General features: G+C 41.7%; 1 protein-coding gene and 1 pseudogene across 1 annotated transcript in view; both read left to right on the top strand.

Annotated features, from left to right (window-relative positions):
* Window positions 1-1,442: 1,442 nt before the first annotated feature.
* Window positions 1,443-2,130, top strand: LOC132501656 (rho-related GTP-binding protein RhoQ-like; annotated as a pseudogene).
* A 1,480-nt stretch (window positions 2,131-3,610) lies between these two features.
* Window positions 3,611-18,038, top strand: part of CDKL4 (cyclin dependent kinase like 4) — a 30,368-nt gene continuing 15,940 nt past the window's right edge. Inside the window, 2 exon segments of the mRNA XM_060117530.1 lie at window positions 3,611-3,778; window positions 7,187-7,308. Coding sequence (XP_059973513.1) covers window positions 3,611-3,778; window positions 7,187-7,308 — 290 coding nt within the window.

Genomic DNA, 18,038 nt, shown 5'->3' with positions numbered 1-18,038 from the left:
AGTGAAGTAAAAAAAAAAAAGTGTACTCATTTGAAACCTGAGAATTTTTTAAAGTGGTCAGCTCTTTCACTTGACATTTCATTACTCCTAATACCTGGATAAAGTGGTCTTCAAATTGTGCATTCCTTTGAATTTACTGAAAGGCAGTATAGTGTAGTGATTCAAATTGTGATCTCTGGAACCTGACTGCCTGGGTTCTCATTCCATGCTAGCTTCACTGTGCCTGTTTTCTCATCTGTATAATTGAATAAAAATAACACCTACTTCATAAAATATTTGTGCAGATTATTTGTAATTTGCGTAGAACAATGCTACTTAATTGCTACCTATTATTAGTAGTATTAGATTATATCAACAAGATTCTGAGGTAGGATTTTTTGAGACTATTTAGAATTTGTGTATTTTTAATTGATAGATGGATATATTTAATTATGTTGGCCTTACTTGTTATTTAGCATATAAACCAGTTACCACAAAACTTATGAATGCAAGACAGAAAACTCAAACCTAGTATTTCCATAGAAGTCACTATGGATATATATGAAAACATCCATGATGAATTAGAGAAAGCTTCCCTCATTTTTGTGCTTTATTAGTATTTTCTTTAGGATCTAAGAATTTAAGGATCCGTTCCTTCATACATATAAAAGCTAAGGGCAATAAATGATGCTCTAAAAAGATTTTCTTTTTGTTTTTAATGGCTGCTTTGTTCAACAGCCCTCTTTCTTCTCTCCACCAGGTGGCAGTAGAGCACTTTGTACCATGTCCTGTTCGCTACTCTTCCTAGTCTCTGCAGTATTGACATGGGTTAGAAGGGAAAAGATAAACACCGTACACCAGAGTATGCAGTGTTCCTTCAGCTGGGTTTTACAGCATCATATTTTAATCATTTTCTTGAAGATAATGGCAACAATAGATTGGATATGGTTCCTGTCCATAAATTCTTTTAGTTCAACCGAAGTACACACAGACCCATTGTAAGAAACGTGTAGAATCTTTGCAGTAGCTGGAATGACCGCGTAGGACTGAACTAAATTAACAAAACAATGTCCAGAAATTTTTTTTCCCCCACAGGCCTTCAAAAAATGGAGGCAACAGTCGTGCTTTTCCCTCCCCCTATGAATTTTTAGTAAAGGACAAAAGAGTCGCTTATGATCCAGCGGATCCTCCTGGGGAGGCCGGGCCGGGGAGAGGGCGCGGGCGCCGGGCGGCGGGGGCAGCGGGCGGGCGCGGCGACCGGGGCCCGGGCGGGGATCCGGGCAGCGACCGAGGCGGCGGCAGCGCCCCGGGCCCGCCGCCCCTCCCCTCGGGCGGGGGGAACTGCTGCATGGGGCCGGGGGGTCGGCCCTGTTGCTCTGAGCCGCGGCGGCGCCGGAGCCCCCAGGCGGGCTGGGGCTGAGCCCGGGGCCGGGCCGGGGGCTCCGGGGGGACCACGCCCGGAGGCCGGCCGGCCGCAGCATGGCTCACGGGTCCGGCGCGCTGATGCTCAAGTGCGTGGTGGTCGGCGACGGGGCGGTGGGCAAGACGTGCCTACTCATGAGCTCTGACAAGGACGCCTTCCCGGAGGAGTACGTGCCCACCGTCTTCGACCACAGCGCAGTCGGCGACACCGTAGGGGGCAAGCAGTACCTCCTGGGACTCTGTGACACAGCCGGACAGGAAGACTATGATGGACTGAGGCCTTTATCTTATCCAATCACTGATGTCTTCCTTATAGGCTTGCTTCTCTGTGGTAAATCCAGCCTCATGTCAAAATGTGAAAGAGGAGTGGGTACCAGAACTTAAGGAATACGCACCAAATGTACCCTTTTTATTAATAGGAACTCAGGTTGATCTCCGAGATGACCCCAAAACTTTAGCAAGACTGAATGATATGAAGGAAAAACCTATATGTGTGGAACAAGGACAGAAACTAGCAAAAGAGATAGGTGCGTGCTGCTCTGTGGAATGTTCACCTTTAACTCGGAAAGGATTGAAGACTGTTTTTTGATGAGGCTATCATAGCCATTTTAACTCCAAAGAAACACACAGTAAAAAAAAAAAAAGAATAGGATCAAGATGTATAAACTGTTGTTTAATTACGTGAGAAACGTCTTCAGTGGCCAAGTAAACTGTCCATTTCTCTCAGAAAGCATACGAAATGCTAAAGCTATACCCAGAACTCTTATAAATAATGAAGCAGTTTAAAACTTGAAAGGAAAAAAAAAAAAGCCCTGTCCTCAGAATTCTATAAAGTTGATTAAGAATGTTTCTTAAAGATCCAAGAAGCAACAAACAGCATCTGAAGCCACAATCTATTATAAATACTTTATTTCAACTAGAAGGTACAGTCTCTCAGGGGTTTCATAGTTTAAAAAGCTACAATCGGGGGGCTTCCCTGGTGGCGCAGTGGTTGAGAGTCCGCCTGCCGATGCAGGGGACGTGGGTTCGTGCCCCGGTCTGGGAAGATCCCACATGCCGCGGAGCGGCTGGGCCCGTGAGCCATGGCCGCTGAGCCTGCGCTTCCGGAGCCTGTGCTCCGCAATGGGAGAGGCCACAACAGTGAGAGGCCCGCGTATCGCAAAAAAAAAAAAAAAAAAAAAAAAAAAAAAGCTACAATCGGGCTTCCCTGGTGGCGCAGTGGTTGGGAGTCTGCCTGCCGATGCAGGGGACGCGGGTTCGTGCCCCGGTCTGGGAGGATCCCACATGCCGTAGAGCGGCTGGGCTTGTGAGCCATGGCTGCTGGGCCTGCGCGTCTGGAGCCTGTGCTCCGCAACGGGAGAGGCCACAACAGTGAGAGGCCCACATAACGCAAAAAAAAAAAAAAAAAAAAAAAAAAAAAAGCTACAATCACATCATGTTGTAACTACATAAAAAACAGTGCTGTTAAGTGGAACTGCCTGGCTTAGACCATATACATGTCTGCACAGTCTTTATGGAATCGGCACAAAGAAATATCTTCTCCCTTTGCTCCAATTAATTGTTCTTGTATGTAAGTTTCTTTCTATTCCAGTATATCCAGAGTGGTGAAGTAATAAGGCCAGCCACATAGCCAAAGCTTGCTCCAAGCATGCAGGAGATGGGCCATTCCTGAGGAGGGAATGTATGAGATCGAGAAGAACAAATGTTTTATTATTACTTGAGCACAAGTGTAACCAAAATATTTCTATATTAAAGCTTAATGTGCTTTCTTAAAGAATGCCAGAAGTGTAATAAGGTCATAGCTGCATTTATCATGAACACTAAAAATGTACACATTTTAGTTAATGTGCATTCAACTGTAACAAGGTTTCTGGCGATTGTAGATTTAGTTTGATGCTCCCCAAACTGCATGAGATACATGCTGAAATTACAAACTAAAACTTCGGGTCAGACTTTGCCATTAAAAAAAAAAAGGCAAAAGAGTCATTCAATTATGAAGAGAAGCACGAGTATAGATGTCCAGATATTTTTAAGTGTATTTAAAATTAAGTAGAAATAAACCTTTGGCATCCTGGGCAAATTAGTTTTACATAGTAAACTGTGAGAGCGCTGTCCTTGGTAATGTAGTAAAACTGAGTCATTTTATTTTCCAGGTGCAACACTGTACTGCAAGTCAATCAATACAGTGATTTAAGTCGCTTCAACTCAAATGGAAAAGTATGAGAAATTAGCTAAGATTGGAGAGGGGTCTTATGGGGTTGTATTCAAATGCAGAAACAAAACCTCTGGACAAGTGGTAACTATTAAAAAATTTGTGGAATCCGAAGATGATCCTGTGGTTAAGAAAATAGCTCTAAGAGAAATATGCATGTTGAAGGTAGGTTAACTTCCTCTGTACATCTGTAATATCACGGTACTGGGTGAAATGGGTATGCCAAAATTACAAAGAATTTTAAAGTGATTTTTTTTCCCATTGGACTGCAATTTCTTTGTATCAGCAATATATAAATTGATCATCACTTTGGACTTTGGCCGCTCTGATGTTTAAGTGATATTATGAGCACAGCTATAGACTGTTAAAATTGAAGTCCTGTTCTGGTTGGTAAATATTCACTGTCCTAAGTCCCCTCATCCCAGTGTTTATCCTCCCCTTCAGCCCTGGCCCTCCCCACCACAACCCCAGCCCCGACGCCAGCCCAAGTGCTTCTCCCCATAAACCAGCAACTAAAAGAGCATCCTGTGGCGCAGAGGGGCCCAAAGGGCCGTGCCAGGGCCCCTGTAGGCATCCGTATGGATTGGTCCCCGCCTGCGCGCCATTGGTTCCTAGACATTGAATATCACCCCCAGCTACGTATACACATTTTACACAAAGGTTTTGTTTTAACTTGTTTTTACTCTGATAGGATTTGATATGTAAGATTCACAAGTTCTCAATGTAAATTTTTTCCTATCCTAAAAATCGTACAATTTTAGAGCGATAAGAAATCTTAGAGATGCTTCTCATTCAGCACGCTTATTTTATCGGGAAGGAAACTGAGGCAGAGGGCAGTGCTTCTCAAACATAAACGTGAATCAGAATCCCCTGAGGACCTTGTTGAAATGCAGATTCTGAGTCGAGGTCTGGAGTTGCCCTGAGATTCTGCGCTTCTAACAAACTCCCCGATGGCAAAGATGCTGCTCGTCTGTGGACCACACTTTGCACAACAAAACTGTGATCTCCTCAAGAACACACAGCCACAGCCGACCTTTACTTTTTTTCTTTTTACGAATTTATTTTTTTATTTATTATTTATTTTTGGCTGCATTGGGTCTTCCTTGCTGCACGCAGCTTTCTCTAGTTGCAGAGAGTGGGGGCTACTCCTCGTTGCAGTGCACAGGCTTCTCATTGCGGTGGCTTCTCTTGTTGCAGAGCGCAGGCTCTAGCCGCGTGGGCTTCAGTAGTTGTGGCACACGGGCTCAGTAGTGTGGCTCGAGGGCTCTAGAGCACAGGCTCAGTAGTTGTGGCGCACAGGCTTAGTTGCTCCACTGCATGTGGGGTCTTCCTGGACCAGGGCTCGAACCCGTGTCCCCTGCATTGGCAGGGGATTCTTAACCACTGCGCCACCAGGGAAGCCCCTGACCTTTACTTCTAATGTGCATCATCTGTTTTAGGAAAACCCCAGTAATCCAGTTTTTAAAGGGAGATAATTATTACATTATCTGCTCTTTTCAAGTATTATTTGTAGCAGCTTTCCTCAACTAAAAAGTTTTAGTGTTTTGTTTAAAATATAATTTGATATGCACAGAGTTTTCCAGAGCACGTCCATCATGATTTTAAAAACAGTTCCCTGTTCCTTGTAGCCAGAAGAGAGCACTGGTCAGACAGCCAGCTCATCACAGAGCTAAGCTACAAGGTGTGTCTGAACCTGGCAATGGGCTGTTTTCTAATAGAAGATGCTTTTTATCCACCCTCTCCCACCAAGTCTTCCAGTAAAGTTAATGCTCAGGTAGCACCTCCCGGGTTACAAGTGCCCAATTTGAGGGTGCACTTGAAGGTAAAAAATAGCCAGATTCCCACTCACTTTGGTCTCGGGTGATGGCTCTCAGAAGGTACATCTTTCCTGCCTTTGGCATGTTTCACCAATGCGTGCCCTGAGGAGATCCCTTCCGTGATAAATCTACCTTACTTTCCTCACATACTCCTGTTATTTAAATTCGCTTTGATTTTCCCCTCCTTATTACCTGTTTTACCTTAGACAAGTCATTGTTTTTCTGGGCTAAGTTAATTTGATTTACAAAGAAGATATAAATTGCCGATCTGCCCAAAGACAGGAGACTTGACTAGGTTAAACCTTGCCTTCACATCCAGCTGTAGCATCTGTGAATCCCTGGCTCTCCTGGAAGAGATTATTTCACCCCCATTCTAAAGTTTTTGCCTCAGTACAAAGGAGCTGGCTTACCTGTGTGACCTGTTTCCTCCACTCTTTGCCTTTCTGCTCTTATAGCCAGTGGAACACATAGAAAACAAATTGATTTGGTGCTCTGGGCATATCGTTAATGTATAATGGATTCCTTTTCCATATAATCAGGCACATAATCACAGGGTGATTTTTTTTTTGTTCTGTTTTTTTTGGTCAAGTTGTGCTTACAGATAAGGGAGAGGATACTGTATGAGGCTCCATACTTAAGACTCTCTACTGGGCCTGCAAAATATTTATTGAGCTTCTACTGTATACAAAATACTGCATTCTCTCTCTTTATATAGCTTTCTGAGTAAATGGTACCAAGGGTTTGGAAAGTAGATTTGTCTACTATACTGGGAAAACAAGAGGAAGATGAGTTATAAGTAGGAGTGATCAGATGTCCTGGTTTATAGCTTTCGTCCCAGTGTTCAGTCTGGTTGGCACCCCTTTTTGTCTGGCTAGCATCTTCTTTAAAAAGCATAGTGGTTCATATGTGAAGTTATACAGTCACCTTACCTATAGGCAGGGTGGCCACACGTGCCGATTTGCCTGGGACAGTCCTGGTTTACATTCATTACCCTGGTTGGATGATAAATTATGTAGTTACTTTAGTGATAGATTATTTTACTTAATCAGGGTTTTTCCTTTGGTTTACGACATTAAACAGAGGCTGCCTTGTGAAATGCTTCAGTTTGGGAATTGAATTTAACAGATTAAACATCTAAGCATAAGAGAGAACAAGAGACTCAAAGAACAGAGCTGAAAATAAGATAAATAAATTTAAAACACAGACTAACTGTAGGGACTCCTAGAATATGGAGTTTAATGAGATTTGAGGGTTGAAATCTAGTATGTATTAGAGCCAACACTAAAGTCCAGGCTGGGTTTAAATCCAGCTGACATTTACATTAAATCTATGCCAGTATGTAAGCTAAATGGGTATTGATGCTTTTTATAGTCTTTTACTCAATAATTCCATTACCATTCTATATTAAGGTCATTTTATGACTTGTGTATTTAGAATTTCCACTAAATGCATAAAGGATTTTTTTATTTTAGTGCTTAGATTTTAAGTTGTACTTTATTTGCTGTCTCCAGAGAGATCCAAGCAGCTTAGTTATCCTTTATTATGGGGTATATTAGGTAAATTCTTAAATTTCTTCCAACTTTAAGGTTCTGTGATACTTACTAAGAGTAGTTTCTCTTGTAACTGTAGTAAAATTCTCTGCAAGAGATGCCGATAGAATGATGAGCAAGGCCTTTTGCTCTTAAAATTGTAAGGGGTCTGGGAGAAACGATTACAGGAAACACATCACCAAACTTTGTATTTCAATCCTTTGCAGCAATTAAAACACCCAAATCTTGTGAACCTCACTGAGGTGTTCAGGAGAAAAAGGAAAATGCATTTAGTTTTTGAATACTGTGATCATATACTTTTAAATGAGCTGGAAAGAAACCCAAACGGGTAAGTAATCTAGAAACTGAAATTCTGTGTGGCCGGTTCCCAGTTTCATTATGTGTGGGATTAACTATGGCAAATTTCAAATCTGAGCCCCTTTCTACCCAGATGTATCTGCTGGCTCTCCCTCTCCAGTCTCAATTTAGGATGTACTCAAAGGGCAAATGAATATTAACCTAGAGTAAAGATAATATATAGTATTTAATAGATAAATCTACTGCAAATATAAATCACAATGTATTTCAAGGCTAAATTATATGTTAGATTATCTGAATTCAAGGAATGAAGCACAGTTCAATATTAGGAAATGTATTCATATAATTCACTAATAGGTTAAAGGAGAAAAAGTACATAAGTTTGATAAAATTGTAAAAGGCAGTTGATAAATTCAACATCCTTTCCTGGTTACTAAAACAAAAAACAAAAAAACCTTAGCAAACTAGGATTAAAATACTCTTTACACACACACACACGCACACACATGCACGCACACACACAAAACTTCTTCAAATAAATAGCTAATTTTATATTCAGTGATAAAATACTAAAGAAACTGTCACTAAAGTGAGAAACAAGACATGAGAGCTCAAGCCAATGTAATGTACTAAGAAAAACAAATAGGATATATAATTTTGGGAAATGAGATAAAATTGCCATTATTTGCATGATATTATTATTCAACAAAATCTAACAGAATTACCTAGAGTTACTAAAACTAATGGAATTCAGTATAGTGACCACAGCACTCCAAATTCCACACACAAAAATTAACAGCTTTTGTATCAATCAGTGCTTTAGAAAATCTAGTGGAGAAGGATCCCATTCAAATATCAACAACAAAAAAGTTTAGGAATAAAGGTAAAAAAGAATTGTTCAGACTCTACCTAAAGACAGTTACAAAACTGAGATACATAAGGGATTTTATTTAAATGAACATATATTTCTGGATGGAAATGTTCATTATTATATAGATTCTGCCTCCCTGATTTATTTGCTATTGCACAAAAATCGAATCAGAATGCCAACTGGTTTTTCTTAACTTGAAAAACTTAAACTAAACCAAGAAAAAAATCTTTTTAAATATTTATTTATTTATTTGGCTGTACTGGGTCTTACTTGCGGCACACAGGGTCTTCATGGACGCATGTGGGATCTTCATTGTGGCGTGCATGCGGGATCTAGTTCCCTGACCAGGGTTCGAACCCAGGCCCCCTGCATTGGGAGCGTGGAGTCTTAGCCACTGGACCACCAGAGAAGTCCCATAAATGAATAAATTTTTTAAAAAGAAGAAAGGGAACTCCAACTGCCAAATAATACATCATATTCATTTTAGAGATTCCCTTTGACAAAAAGCACCATAAACAAAACTAAAAAAGAAGTGACAAATTAGGTAAATTATTTGCCAGATGAAGAATTAATATAACTTCATATCTACATATGTAGATTTTGCAAATCATATTTCTAAAAAGATTAACACCCAGTTAGAATATATATTCATTCAGAAAAAATTTTAGTGAACTCCTACTATTGTTTCAGGTTGGGTGCTAGGGATACAGTAGTGAACAGAACACACAAAAAAAGTTGCCTAATGTGAAAAAGCAAGTCATAAAAAGGGGGAAAATGACCAATACACCTATGAAAAGATGTTTGTCCTCCCTATTAATGAAAGAAATTCAAATTTTAAAATAAGGTACCATTTAGAATAAGGTGAGAAAATTTCTCACCTATCAAATTGGCAAATATTTTTTGAAAGTCAATATACCCAGCACTGTTAAAGTCAAATCCAGCACTCTCATTCACAGCTAGAGAGAGTGTATAATCAAGAGAGCAATTTGGCAGTATGTGTGAAAATCTTTTAAACAGTTTTCACACTTTGACTAAGAAATTCCATTTAGAGAAATTTATGGTAAGAAAATAATCAGATAGGTATAAAAGTTATACATAAGAATGGTCAACACATCATTATGTACCAAAAACAAGGGGGGGACTGATATAATCTTCCAATGGTAAAGATTTGGTTAAGTGCAGTTTGATATATCCATACAGTGGGACACTATGCATTCAGTGCATTAAAAAGCAAGCTGTAGAATAGTTAATGTCCTGGGGAAATGTTCATGAAATGGTATATGAAAAAAGAGGCTGCAAAGTAGAATGTTCAGTGTAATTGAAAATTCATTTTGCACTTTCCCAATATTCTAGTGAATGCACGTATTTTATTTTTTAAATAAAAATTAATTTTTAAAACAGTTAAAATGATGAATTAATTCATAGTTCAGCTTTATTATGAGCTAAATAGGATTTTGTATTTTGGCTTTAGAGGACAGATGTGTTCAGCCATCATATAAATTAATTTATAAATTAACATGCATTTTCATAAAATTAGAAATGTATGCTTAACGTCATGTATTGTTCAAGGCCCTGAAAATAAAACCTACAATACATACAATCCAAGTACCAGTTAACTGAACTGAACATCTTTCTTTTCCTTCTGTGTACCCTAAGCCTTCCTGCCTATAGGACTTAGCTCATGCTCTTCCTTTAACCTAGAATATTCTAACCTTTTCCACTTTCCCTATCTCTCTCATAATCTCTAAAATGTGAAATCCTAGATATTCTTACCATCTCTGAGATTCCTCTATCTGGGTGGAATTGCTTCCCTCCTTTGAATACCCATGGAATTTTATTTTCATCCCTGTTATGGTACTTGGCACTTACTACCTTATATGTTTTTATGTGCATACTCTCTCTCTTCCCAGACTGTAAGTTTTTTGAGTGCAGAATTCATATCTAGGGCCTCCCTGGTGGCGCAAGTGGTTGAGAGTCCGCCTGCCGATGCAGGGGATACGGGTTCGTGCCCCGGTCTGGGAGGATCCCATATGCCGCGGAGCGGCTGGGCCCGTGAGCCATGGCCGCTGAGCCTGCGCATCCGGAGCCTGTGCTCCGCAACGGGAGAGGCCACAACAGTGAGAGGCCCGCATACCGCAAAAAAAAAAAAAAAAAAAAAAAAAAAGAATTCATATCTAATTCATCTTAGTAGCGTCCTTAGTGTGCAGCATTCTTTTATTCACTCACTTCAGAAATATTTTACTGAACACTTCTGCTGGTGCAGAGAATAGGAAGATATAATGGCACAATCCTGTCCTCAAGAAGCTTAAAATCTAATGAAGAGACAGTTATTCAAAATAGCAATTACAAATGACAATGTAGACTGGGTTACCATTGGTGCTCAGGATACAAGAGAGGAGCATCTCCAACATCTGTTGGTCCTGGGGTATCAGGAAGTTTCTGCAGAGAAGGAACCATTTGGGCTGAGACTTTGAAAAAGGGAAGAGTTGGCCAGGTGGACAATCTTGGTGGAATACCCAGATGTGAGAAAGAACAAGGCATATTCAAGCAACTCTTTTGTTCTGTATGTATTTAGCAACCACAAGGACCTCTGAACTACCCTACTTTCCACTCTAGTGGAAAGCGTATTTGGTGTATTTAGTGTGTTTTACTAGTGTGTATAGCAGTTCCAGTGTAACCAAAGTGCTTTGGGTCAGCCCTGAGACTTGGATCTACATAGAGCAATGCAAATATGAACAATGCAGAATACGCCACTCTTTCTCTGAAATGCTGGGTACTTCCAGATAACAATGATTAATTAAAAACATTTGTCTGTTTTCATTCCCTTCTTAAAATCTACTTAAATAACAGCCAAGAGAGTATAAACCCAGTGAATAGCAAACAGAGGTAAACAACCAGACAGCATACATACCAAGCCTATTCGACCATTGTTTATCAGGGTAAATTCACGGTTTGAAGAAATAACTTGTGTGTAGATATGAGATGATCAAGGTAGTGGAAGTGTGGGATGAGAGCTGTGGGATGGTGAGATAGTCATGAGACTTGAGGACTAAATTGTATCATAAAGAAGAACTAATTTAACACTGAAGTAAGATGGTGAAAGTGTACTGCTTCCCCTGCCAAGTGAAAGCTTCTGGTGTCCTCTACTTGGATAGAGGGAAAAGCATTTGTTAGATCAATGGCTGCATACTGAGTACTGAGACTGTGTTGGATTTGCTCCAGTTAAGAAACTACATGTACTTAAACAACTGCAACTGGTATCATCTGATTAAATTGAAAATAATCTATTCCCATTCTCTAAGATCCTTCTCTGTTCAAAATAGGTACAATAGGAGGGAATTCCCTGGCGGTTCAGTGGTTAGGACTCGGCGCTTTCACTGCCGAGGGCACGGGTTCAGTCCCTGGTTGGGAAACTAAGATCCCGCAAGCCACAGAGCACGGCCAAAAAAAAAAAAAACCAAATAGGTACAATAAGTAAGCTAATTGGTAATGTGATAGGAATTACCACCCTACCAACAGGAAGGATTTCCCTTTACTATCATTGCACTATACAAAATGGGCTAATCCTGCCTTCAAGAAGCTTAAAAGCTAATGAAGATATTTAAAGGAACAGTTATAAATGACTGTCAGGGTATAAAAACTACCATATGGGTTTATAAAACTACAGCTATCCACTTCTGGCTGGCGACAGCACATCATGTACATCTGTAAATCATGTTTCAATTTCTTTTTTTAAAAAAATTCAGCTTTACTGAAGTGTAATTGACATATAAAGGGCTTGATTTCCTTCTCAATTAACTGATCATAGATAATTACCCATGCGACTATGGGTGTGGATTGGTGGAGGATGGCAGTGAATCATGAGCATTAAGAAATGTATTAGTTAGAAGAACACCAGCGTCGTGTCCCAGATATGAAGCAGGGAGAGTCTTCCTTTGAAATGGCTTCCTGGTTTCCTGGGGATGATTGGCGCCCTGGATGGCAGAGGCCAAGAAGGAGTGCTTCACTTCCAGAAGTTACTGTAATAGGCAACAGAGCCAGAGTGGTGGTCAGAATGGTTTGGTCTGACCATGGGTTCTCCCACACAAAGGAGATGGGCAGGTCACTAAGGTTCTATTTGTTCTACATAAACTAGTAACTAGAAGCCTGGCTTGAGTCACCGTAATAGCCAGTTTGCAGACCCAGGGCCTCATGAATAAAGGGGAGCCAGCAGCTCTCCTTGGGGAATAGCCCTGCAATAACATCATATGTATGTACTTAACTCTTCCTCTTAGCCTACCCCAGAATGGTCTGTGGCCATTTACCAGGATAGTTGTGTACTGGGAAAAGAGAGCTACCCAATCTTTCAGGAATTTCTGGTCAGTGCCCTGCAGTAAAGCCAATCACCAGTGACTTTGAAAGCCACTGTGGTTCACCAGTTTGGGGGGGGGCGGGGTTATGGGCAGCTTAGTGAGAGTCAAGTGGCAAATGAAATTTTGACTTGAATCCATCTCCTGGCAGTCCTAGAAAGTCCAGGAATCCATCCTTGGGGTTATTTCCCCATTTCCTAACTGGATAGTGGAAATAGGTACACTAGCAAATGGAACAAGAGCCACTTGGCTCTGATCCAAGGAATGAAGGCTGCTATGGTGGGAGGAGCCTAGTAGAAGGGTCTGGCATGCTGTCTCTTTACCAAAATAGAAAACTGAAAACAATACTGCAGATTTGGGGATGAATGTAGATTAGTGCTACCATTAAATACTTTGGAGAGACATAGAGGAGCATGTTGCCTGTGACAAGTCCTCTCTAACACTCCTGTCTCCTCAAAACTTTGGACTTCGTCCTCCTCATTTTACCAATGAATTTCGGGCATTGCAACTTCATTTGGCACAGGCAACCATTTAGTCCAGGTTCCAATCAACCAATGCAGCAATCACCCAATGCAGCAATCACCCAATGCAGCAATCAACCAGTGCAGTGATCAACCAGTGCAGCAATGAAACCAGTGCAGCGATCAACCAGTGCAGCAATCAACCAGTGCAGCAATCAAACCAGTGCAGCAATCAACCAGTGCAGCAATCAAACCAGTGCAGCAATCAAACCAGTGCAGCAGTCAACTAGACTCACTCCTAGCTGCTCCAGGGAGTTTACTGAAACCAGGCTCGCTAATAAGTGTGCCCATCCTGTTATAATCCGCCCAAGTCTAAAATCTTGTTTCCTCCTCTCTGGTCCTACACTTATGAAATCCATTTCCACATATATTCTCCAGTATAAATTAGCATAATTTTATGATTCTTTTTGCTGTGTAAATCTTCTTTCCCTCTCTTTAACATTGTAATAGTCCCCTTGGGACATGCTGGGATCTGACTTTAGTCAAGGTTTGGAGACCTTGACGGGTAGCAGGAAAAGAAACCTTGAGGAGAATTGGCAGCCACCCCATGCAACACAGCTGCCTCAAGTGAGATCCTTAGGGGGGTCCTCAACAAGGCAAAAGCAGCCTCATCACACAAGCTCGGGGGCTACTTCACATGAGAAGAGACCTTTGGCAGGAAGTTGGGATGCTCTTAGTTCTATGAATACTCCCAAAGTGCCACATTTCAATTCTCAAAGTATATCTCTCAGGGCTTCTCTGGTGGCACAGTGGTTGAGAGTCCACCTGCCGATGCAGGGGACACGGGTTCGTGCCCCGGTCCGGGAAGATCCCACATGCCGTGGAGCGGCTGGGCCCGTGAGCCATGGCCGCTGGGCCTGCGCGTCCGGAGCCTGTGCTCCGCAACGGGAGAGGTCACAACAGTGAGAGGCCCGCGTACCGCAAAAAAAAAAAAAGTATATCTCTCAGTTAATTAACTGAGAAATTAATTAACCTCACATAAATTCAACCTGTGTTGTCACTTAGCACTGCAGGACTATTCTCAGCGTCCGAGTTTTCAGTCATCTCACTGTAATTCCAAAGGTCAAAGGAGTGAGTCTTAAAAATACAAGAAATAAGGGCAACCATTGAAACTTCTGGTTTCCTAACTGTGCTTTGAACCAAAATATCAAAGCCCTAAAGCTGTCCTTTTGTTTTTTCTTTAATTTTTCCAGTGAAGTGAGAAGCAGCCAGCCCAGCCCGCTTTTCTTTTATTACTTTCCCATATGTTCCCATATTGTTCAATCACATTCAGTCCAGCAAAGCCCTGCCCTGAATAGGCACTTCATTCCAGATGACCACAGGTGATTATGTAAATAATTGGTTCATCAGTGGGTGCCGATTTACCAGTGTTCCAGCCACTAATGGTAATTAGATCCCCCTGCCTTCAGACCCAACTAAGTCAGATAGCCTACATTCCCAAGGCCTTGACTTTGTTTCCCATACCCACTTCTGGTATCATATTCTGAACTAATCAGGATTCAACAACAGAATTCACTCTAGCTAATTAAAGCAAACAGGGATTTATTACAGGGTGTTAGTTTATACAGTTTCTGAGAGTGCCAGCGAAGGAAGCTTAGTTGAGGACCTATTAGGTACCAGTTACTTTTCTAGGCCCTGGAGCTACAATAATGGACAAGGTAAAGCCCTTGCAGAGTTACAAGCATTTGGAGAACAATAAAGCACACTGAGGGATTAGAGAATGCCTGATGAGAGGTGTAGGTGGAACAATAAAAATAAAGCTTTGGAGGTCTGTTCAGGGAATAGCGGAGGCTAACTGGGCCAGAGTGGAGGTCGGTGGGAATGTGATAGGAGATGGGGGGTGGGGTGGGGAGAGTTAATAGAAGTGAAATCATTAAGAGGCTGGTAGGCCACAGTAAAGGTTGGATTTTATTCTAGGATAACAAAGCTTTACAGAGAAGGACTCAGTTCATCTTGGGTACTGATAATCAAGTTTTCCATGTCACGTTATATAACAAACTAAAACAAAGATAATGAGCTCTGATGTCAGCACCAGGATTCCCCTGAATGGCTAAGAGAGCAGCCTCTGAGTGACCCAGTCTGAATTCCCTGACCCTGTCACCCTTATTAACCCCTACGGGCTTGAACCAGAATGTCTAGTTTTTGCTCTCAGGCCTTCACTATTCCAGTATTTGTTTGTGCACTCACCAAAGTATACTATTTAAACATAGAGTATCAGTTGGTTTCTACAGAAGGTTTTATTTCACTCCAAAATGCCTTGAAAAATGCTGACTGTGTCTGAATAATGTTGCAATGCTCTACCTTTCTGGAATGAACACTGTGTGAATCTGTATTCTCTTTGATAACTATCTCCTCTTCCTAAGATCAGCGGTATTTGTTTGTAGTTGTTATTTTGTATAAATGTTGTTTTGCCTAAAATGGAATCAGCCTTCTTGGAATCTGAGCTCACGGAAGGATTCTGTTTTGAACAGAAGCCATGACTCTTCCTGTGAGGTGCCCTTAAATACCCCTCTTTCGCAACAATAGTTGGGGAGTTTCTTAGGACATTGCTTCATGCCTAATTCGGTGTTACTAACACTAGTAACCAGGGTTCTGCCAGTCTCTGAACCCTTGCCCCTACCTGGTTTCCCAGTTCCAGTACTGGATCCTGGTGCCTAGAGTCCGTGGACCAGCACAAGCGTTCTGTTCCTACATGAATAGGGCCATGTGTTACTCTTGACAGTTCCTCTCAGGATTTTTTTTTTTTTTTTTTGGCTGCGATGGGTCTTCACTGCTACGTGCGGGCTTCCTCTAGTTGCGGCATGCGGGCTTCTCATTGTGGTGGCTTCTCTTGTTGCAGAGCATGGGCTCTAGGCGCGTGGGCTTCATAGTTGCAGTGTGCAGGCTCTAGGGCGCGTGGGCTCAGTAGCTGTGGCGCACGGGCTTAGTTGCTCCACGGCATGTGGGATCCTCCCGGACCAGAGCTCAAACCCACTTCCCCTGGCAGGCGGATTCCTAACCACTGCACCACCAGGGAAGCCCTCCTCCCGGGACTGAGATCCACTTCCCTTCCCTCCATCTCTACCAGCCTCGTCTAAATCACTAGATCTCACCTGGATTATTAACTTAGCCTCCGAATTAACCTCCCTGTATCCACTCTGCCCCAGAAATCCATTCTCTGTATATGTCACTTGCCTTCTTGAGTCCTTTCAATGACTTCCCTTTGAACTTAGAGTAAAGTGCAAATTCCTGACCCAGATTGAGAAGGCCCTCGAGGGTCTGGCCCCCGCCAGCCTCAGCAACTTCACCCATGCGTTAGCCACACTGGCCGCCACACTCCCAGCTCTTTCACACCTCAGGGCCTCTCCGCATCCTCTTCAGGCTCTTTGTATCTTTGCACTGGGTGTCAGCCCCATCTACTCACCTCGTCTGACCCCAGACCCTCATATCCTGAACCTGTGTTTCAATACCCAGGCTCTTAAGGGATAGACTTCTCAATAAACTTGTGAGGTATTATTCCAGGAAAAGTGAAAGCACAAATAACTTGCCCAAGGTTATAAAACTAGGAAGCATCACGGCTGGGATTTGAACTCTGTGCACAAATGGCTTTACTATTCCTTCTGCCTCATTAAAAAAATATAAATAATGTAGTCTCAGGCTTGGCTCTTAGGGAAAGGAAGGAGAGGATAAAGTTATACCAGAATTCAGTATAGGAAATAAAAACCACTCTAGACATTTTAAGTGGAAAGGGACTTAATACTGAGAATTAGGTGCTTTCACAATACTGAGAAGAGCTAGAGTCAAAAGGCTGCCACCAGATCACTGATGCCAAGGGCTTGACACCATCACGGTGATCTGAGATGGGGAAACTGCTCTGAGCAAAATAGCTCCATTGAGTGGATGCTGTTTCTTGGTGTTTACCCAGACCTCACCTGTCTTGGCACTGGTGCCATACCTGCGCCACACACAGGCCAGCCCACTGTTCTGCAAGACCAGCTCCATCTGCATGATCATGAGTTCAGTTTTTAAAAAGTGATCTAGACACATGATTTAAATATCCAAATAGGATAAAATATTAAAACTAAGTGATGGGAGTGTTTGGAATATGAGGTACTTTTACATTTTTTAATCAAAAAATCCTTACAGTAGAACATTTAGTGAAAAAAAAAATCTTGTGTTTTCCGATTTTTGAAAATATGCCAACAACAAGCTCATCTTCACGGAGAGGGCTGAAAAGCAAACAACACACTGAGAAAAATATTTACAGCATCTGTGTAGACTCTGATATACATTGAGTCTTCATAAATCAATTTAAAGAAGAGTAACTAGACCAATCGAAAAGCAATAAAGGGCATGAACAGAAAATACACAAAAAGAGAGAAGTGTAATGTTCAATAATGTGAAAATTAAAATCATTAGTAATTAAATGAAATTAATGAAAACCAAAGTGAGATATCTTTTTATTTTAAACACAGATTGGCAAACATAACACTGGCAAAACGGAATGTTGGCAAGACAATGAGGAGATAGGGACTCAAATGCACAGAAGCTTGGTGGGCGTGTAAATATGTACAGCCTTGCTTAGAGAGGGTAGTTTGGCCGTATGTAACTGTGAAGGCATCATCCTGGGACAGTGATGTGAGCAATGGAAAGGCATCAACAGAAAAGTTAAAGGGAATGTAATTGCTGCAATTTATAGAAATGGTTACACAAAATACACTAAGTACTCCCAGACAGAATACAAGTTGCCCAGATCCCCAGTTCCCCAATGGAAAACACTCCCCAATATTTTCCATAGAGTGAGGAATCTTCAGGGGCAAGAAGCTCCCAGCCTCCCATTCTCAAGGGCCCTTTATTCTCCTCGGCCTCCCCTGGCTGTGTACCTGCCTGCTTACCAGGCGTAGGTAACTGTTATAAAACAACCCTGGCACATGCTTGAGTGTTCACCAACGTGAATTGGATGAACTGAAGGTCAACCTTCAAGAATGTCTTTTTTCCTGCAAAACCCAGTCTCAGGTCTACCTGAAGTTCATACTTGCAG

This window comes from Mesoplodon densirostris, chromosome 14 (genome assembly GCF_025265405.1).
Source record: "Mesoplodon densirostris isolate mMesDen1 chromosome 14, mMesDen1 primary haplotype, whole genome shotgun sequence".
NCBI lineage: Eukaryota > Metazoa > Chordata > Mammalia > Artiodactyla > Ziphiidae > Mesoplodon > Mesoplodon densirostris.
Note: the sequence above shows the minus strand (reverse complement) of the source record. Positions and strands in the feature narration are given on the sequence as shown.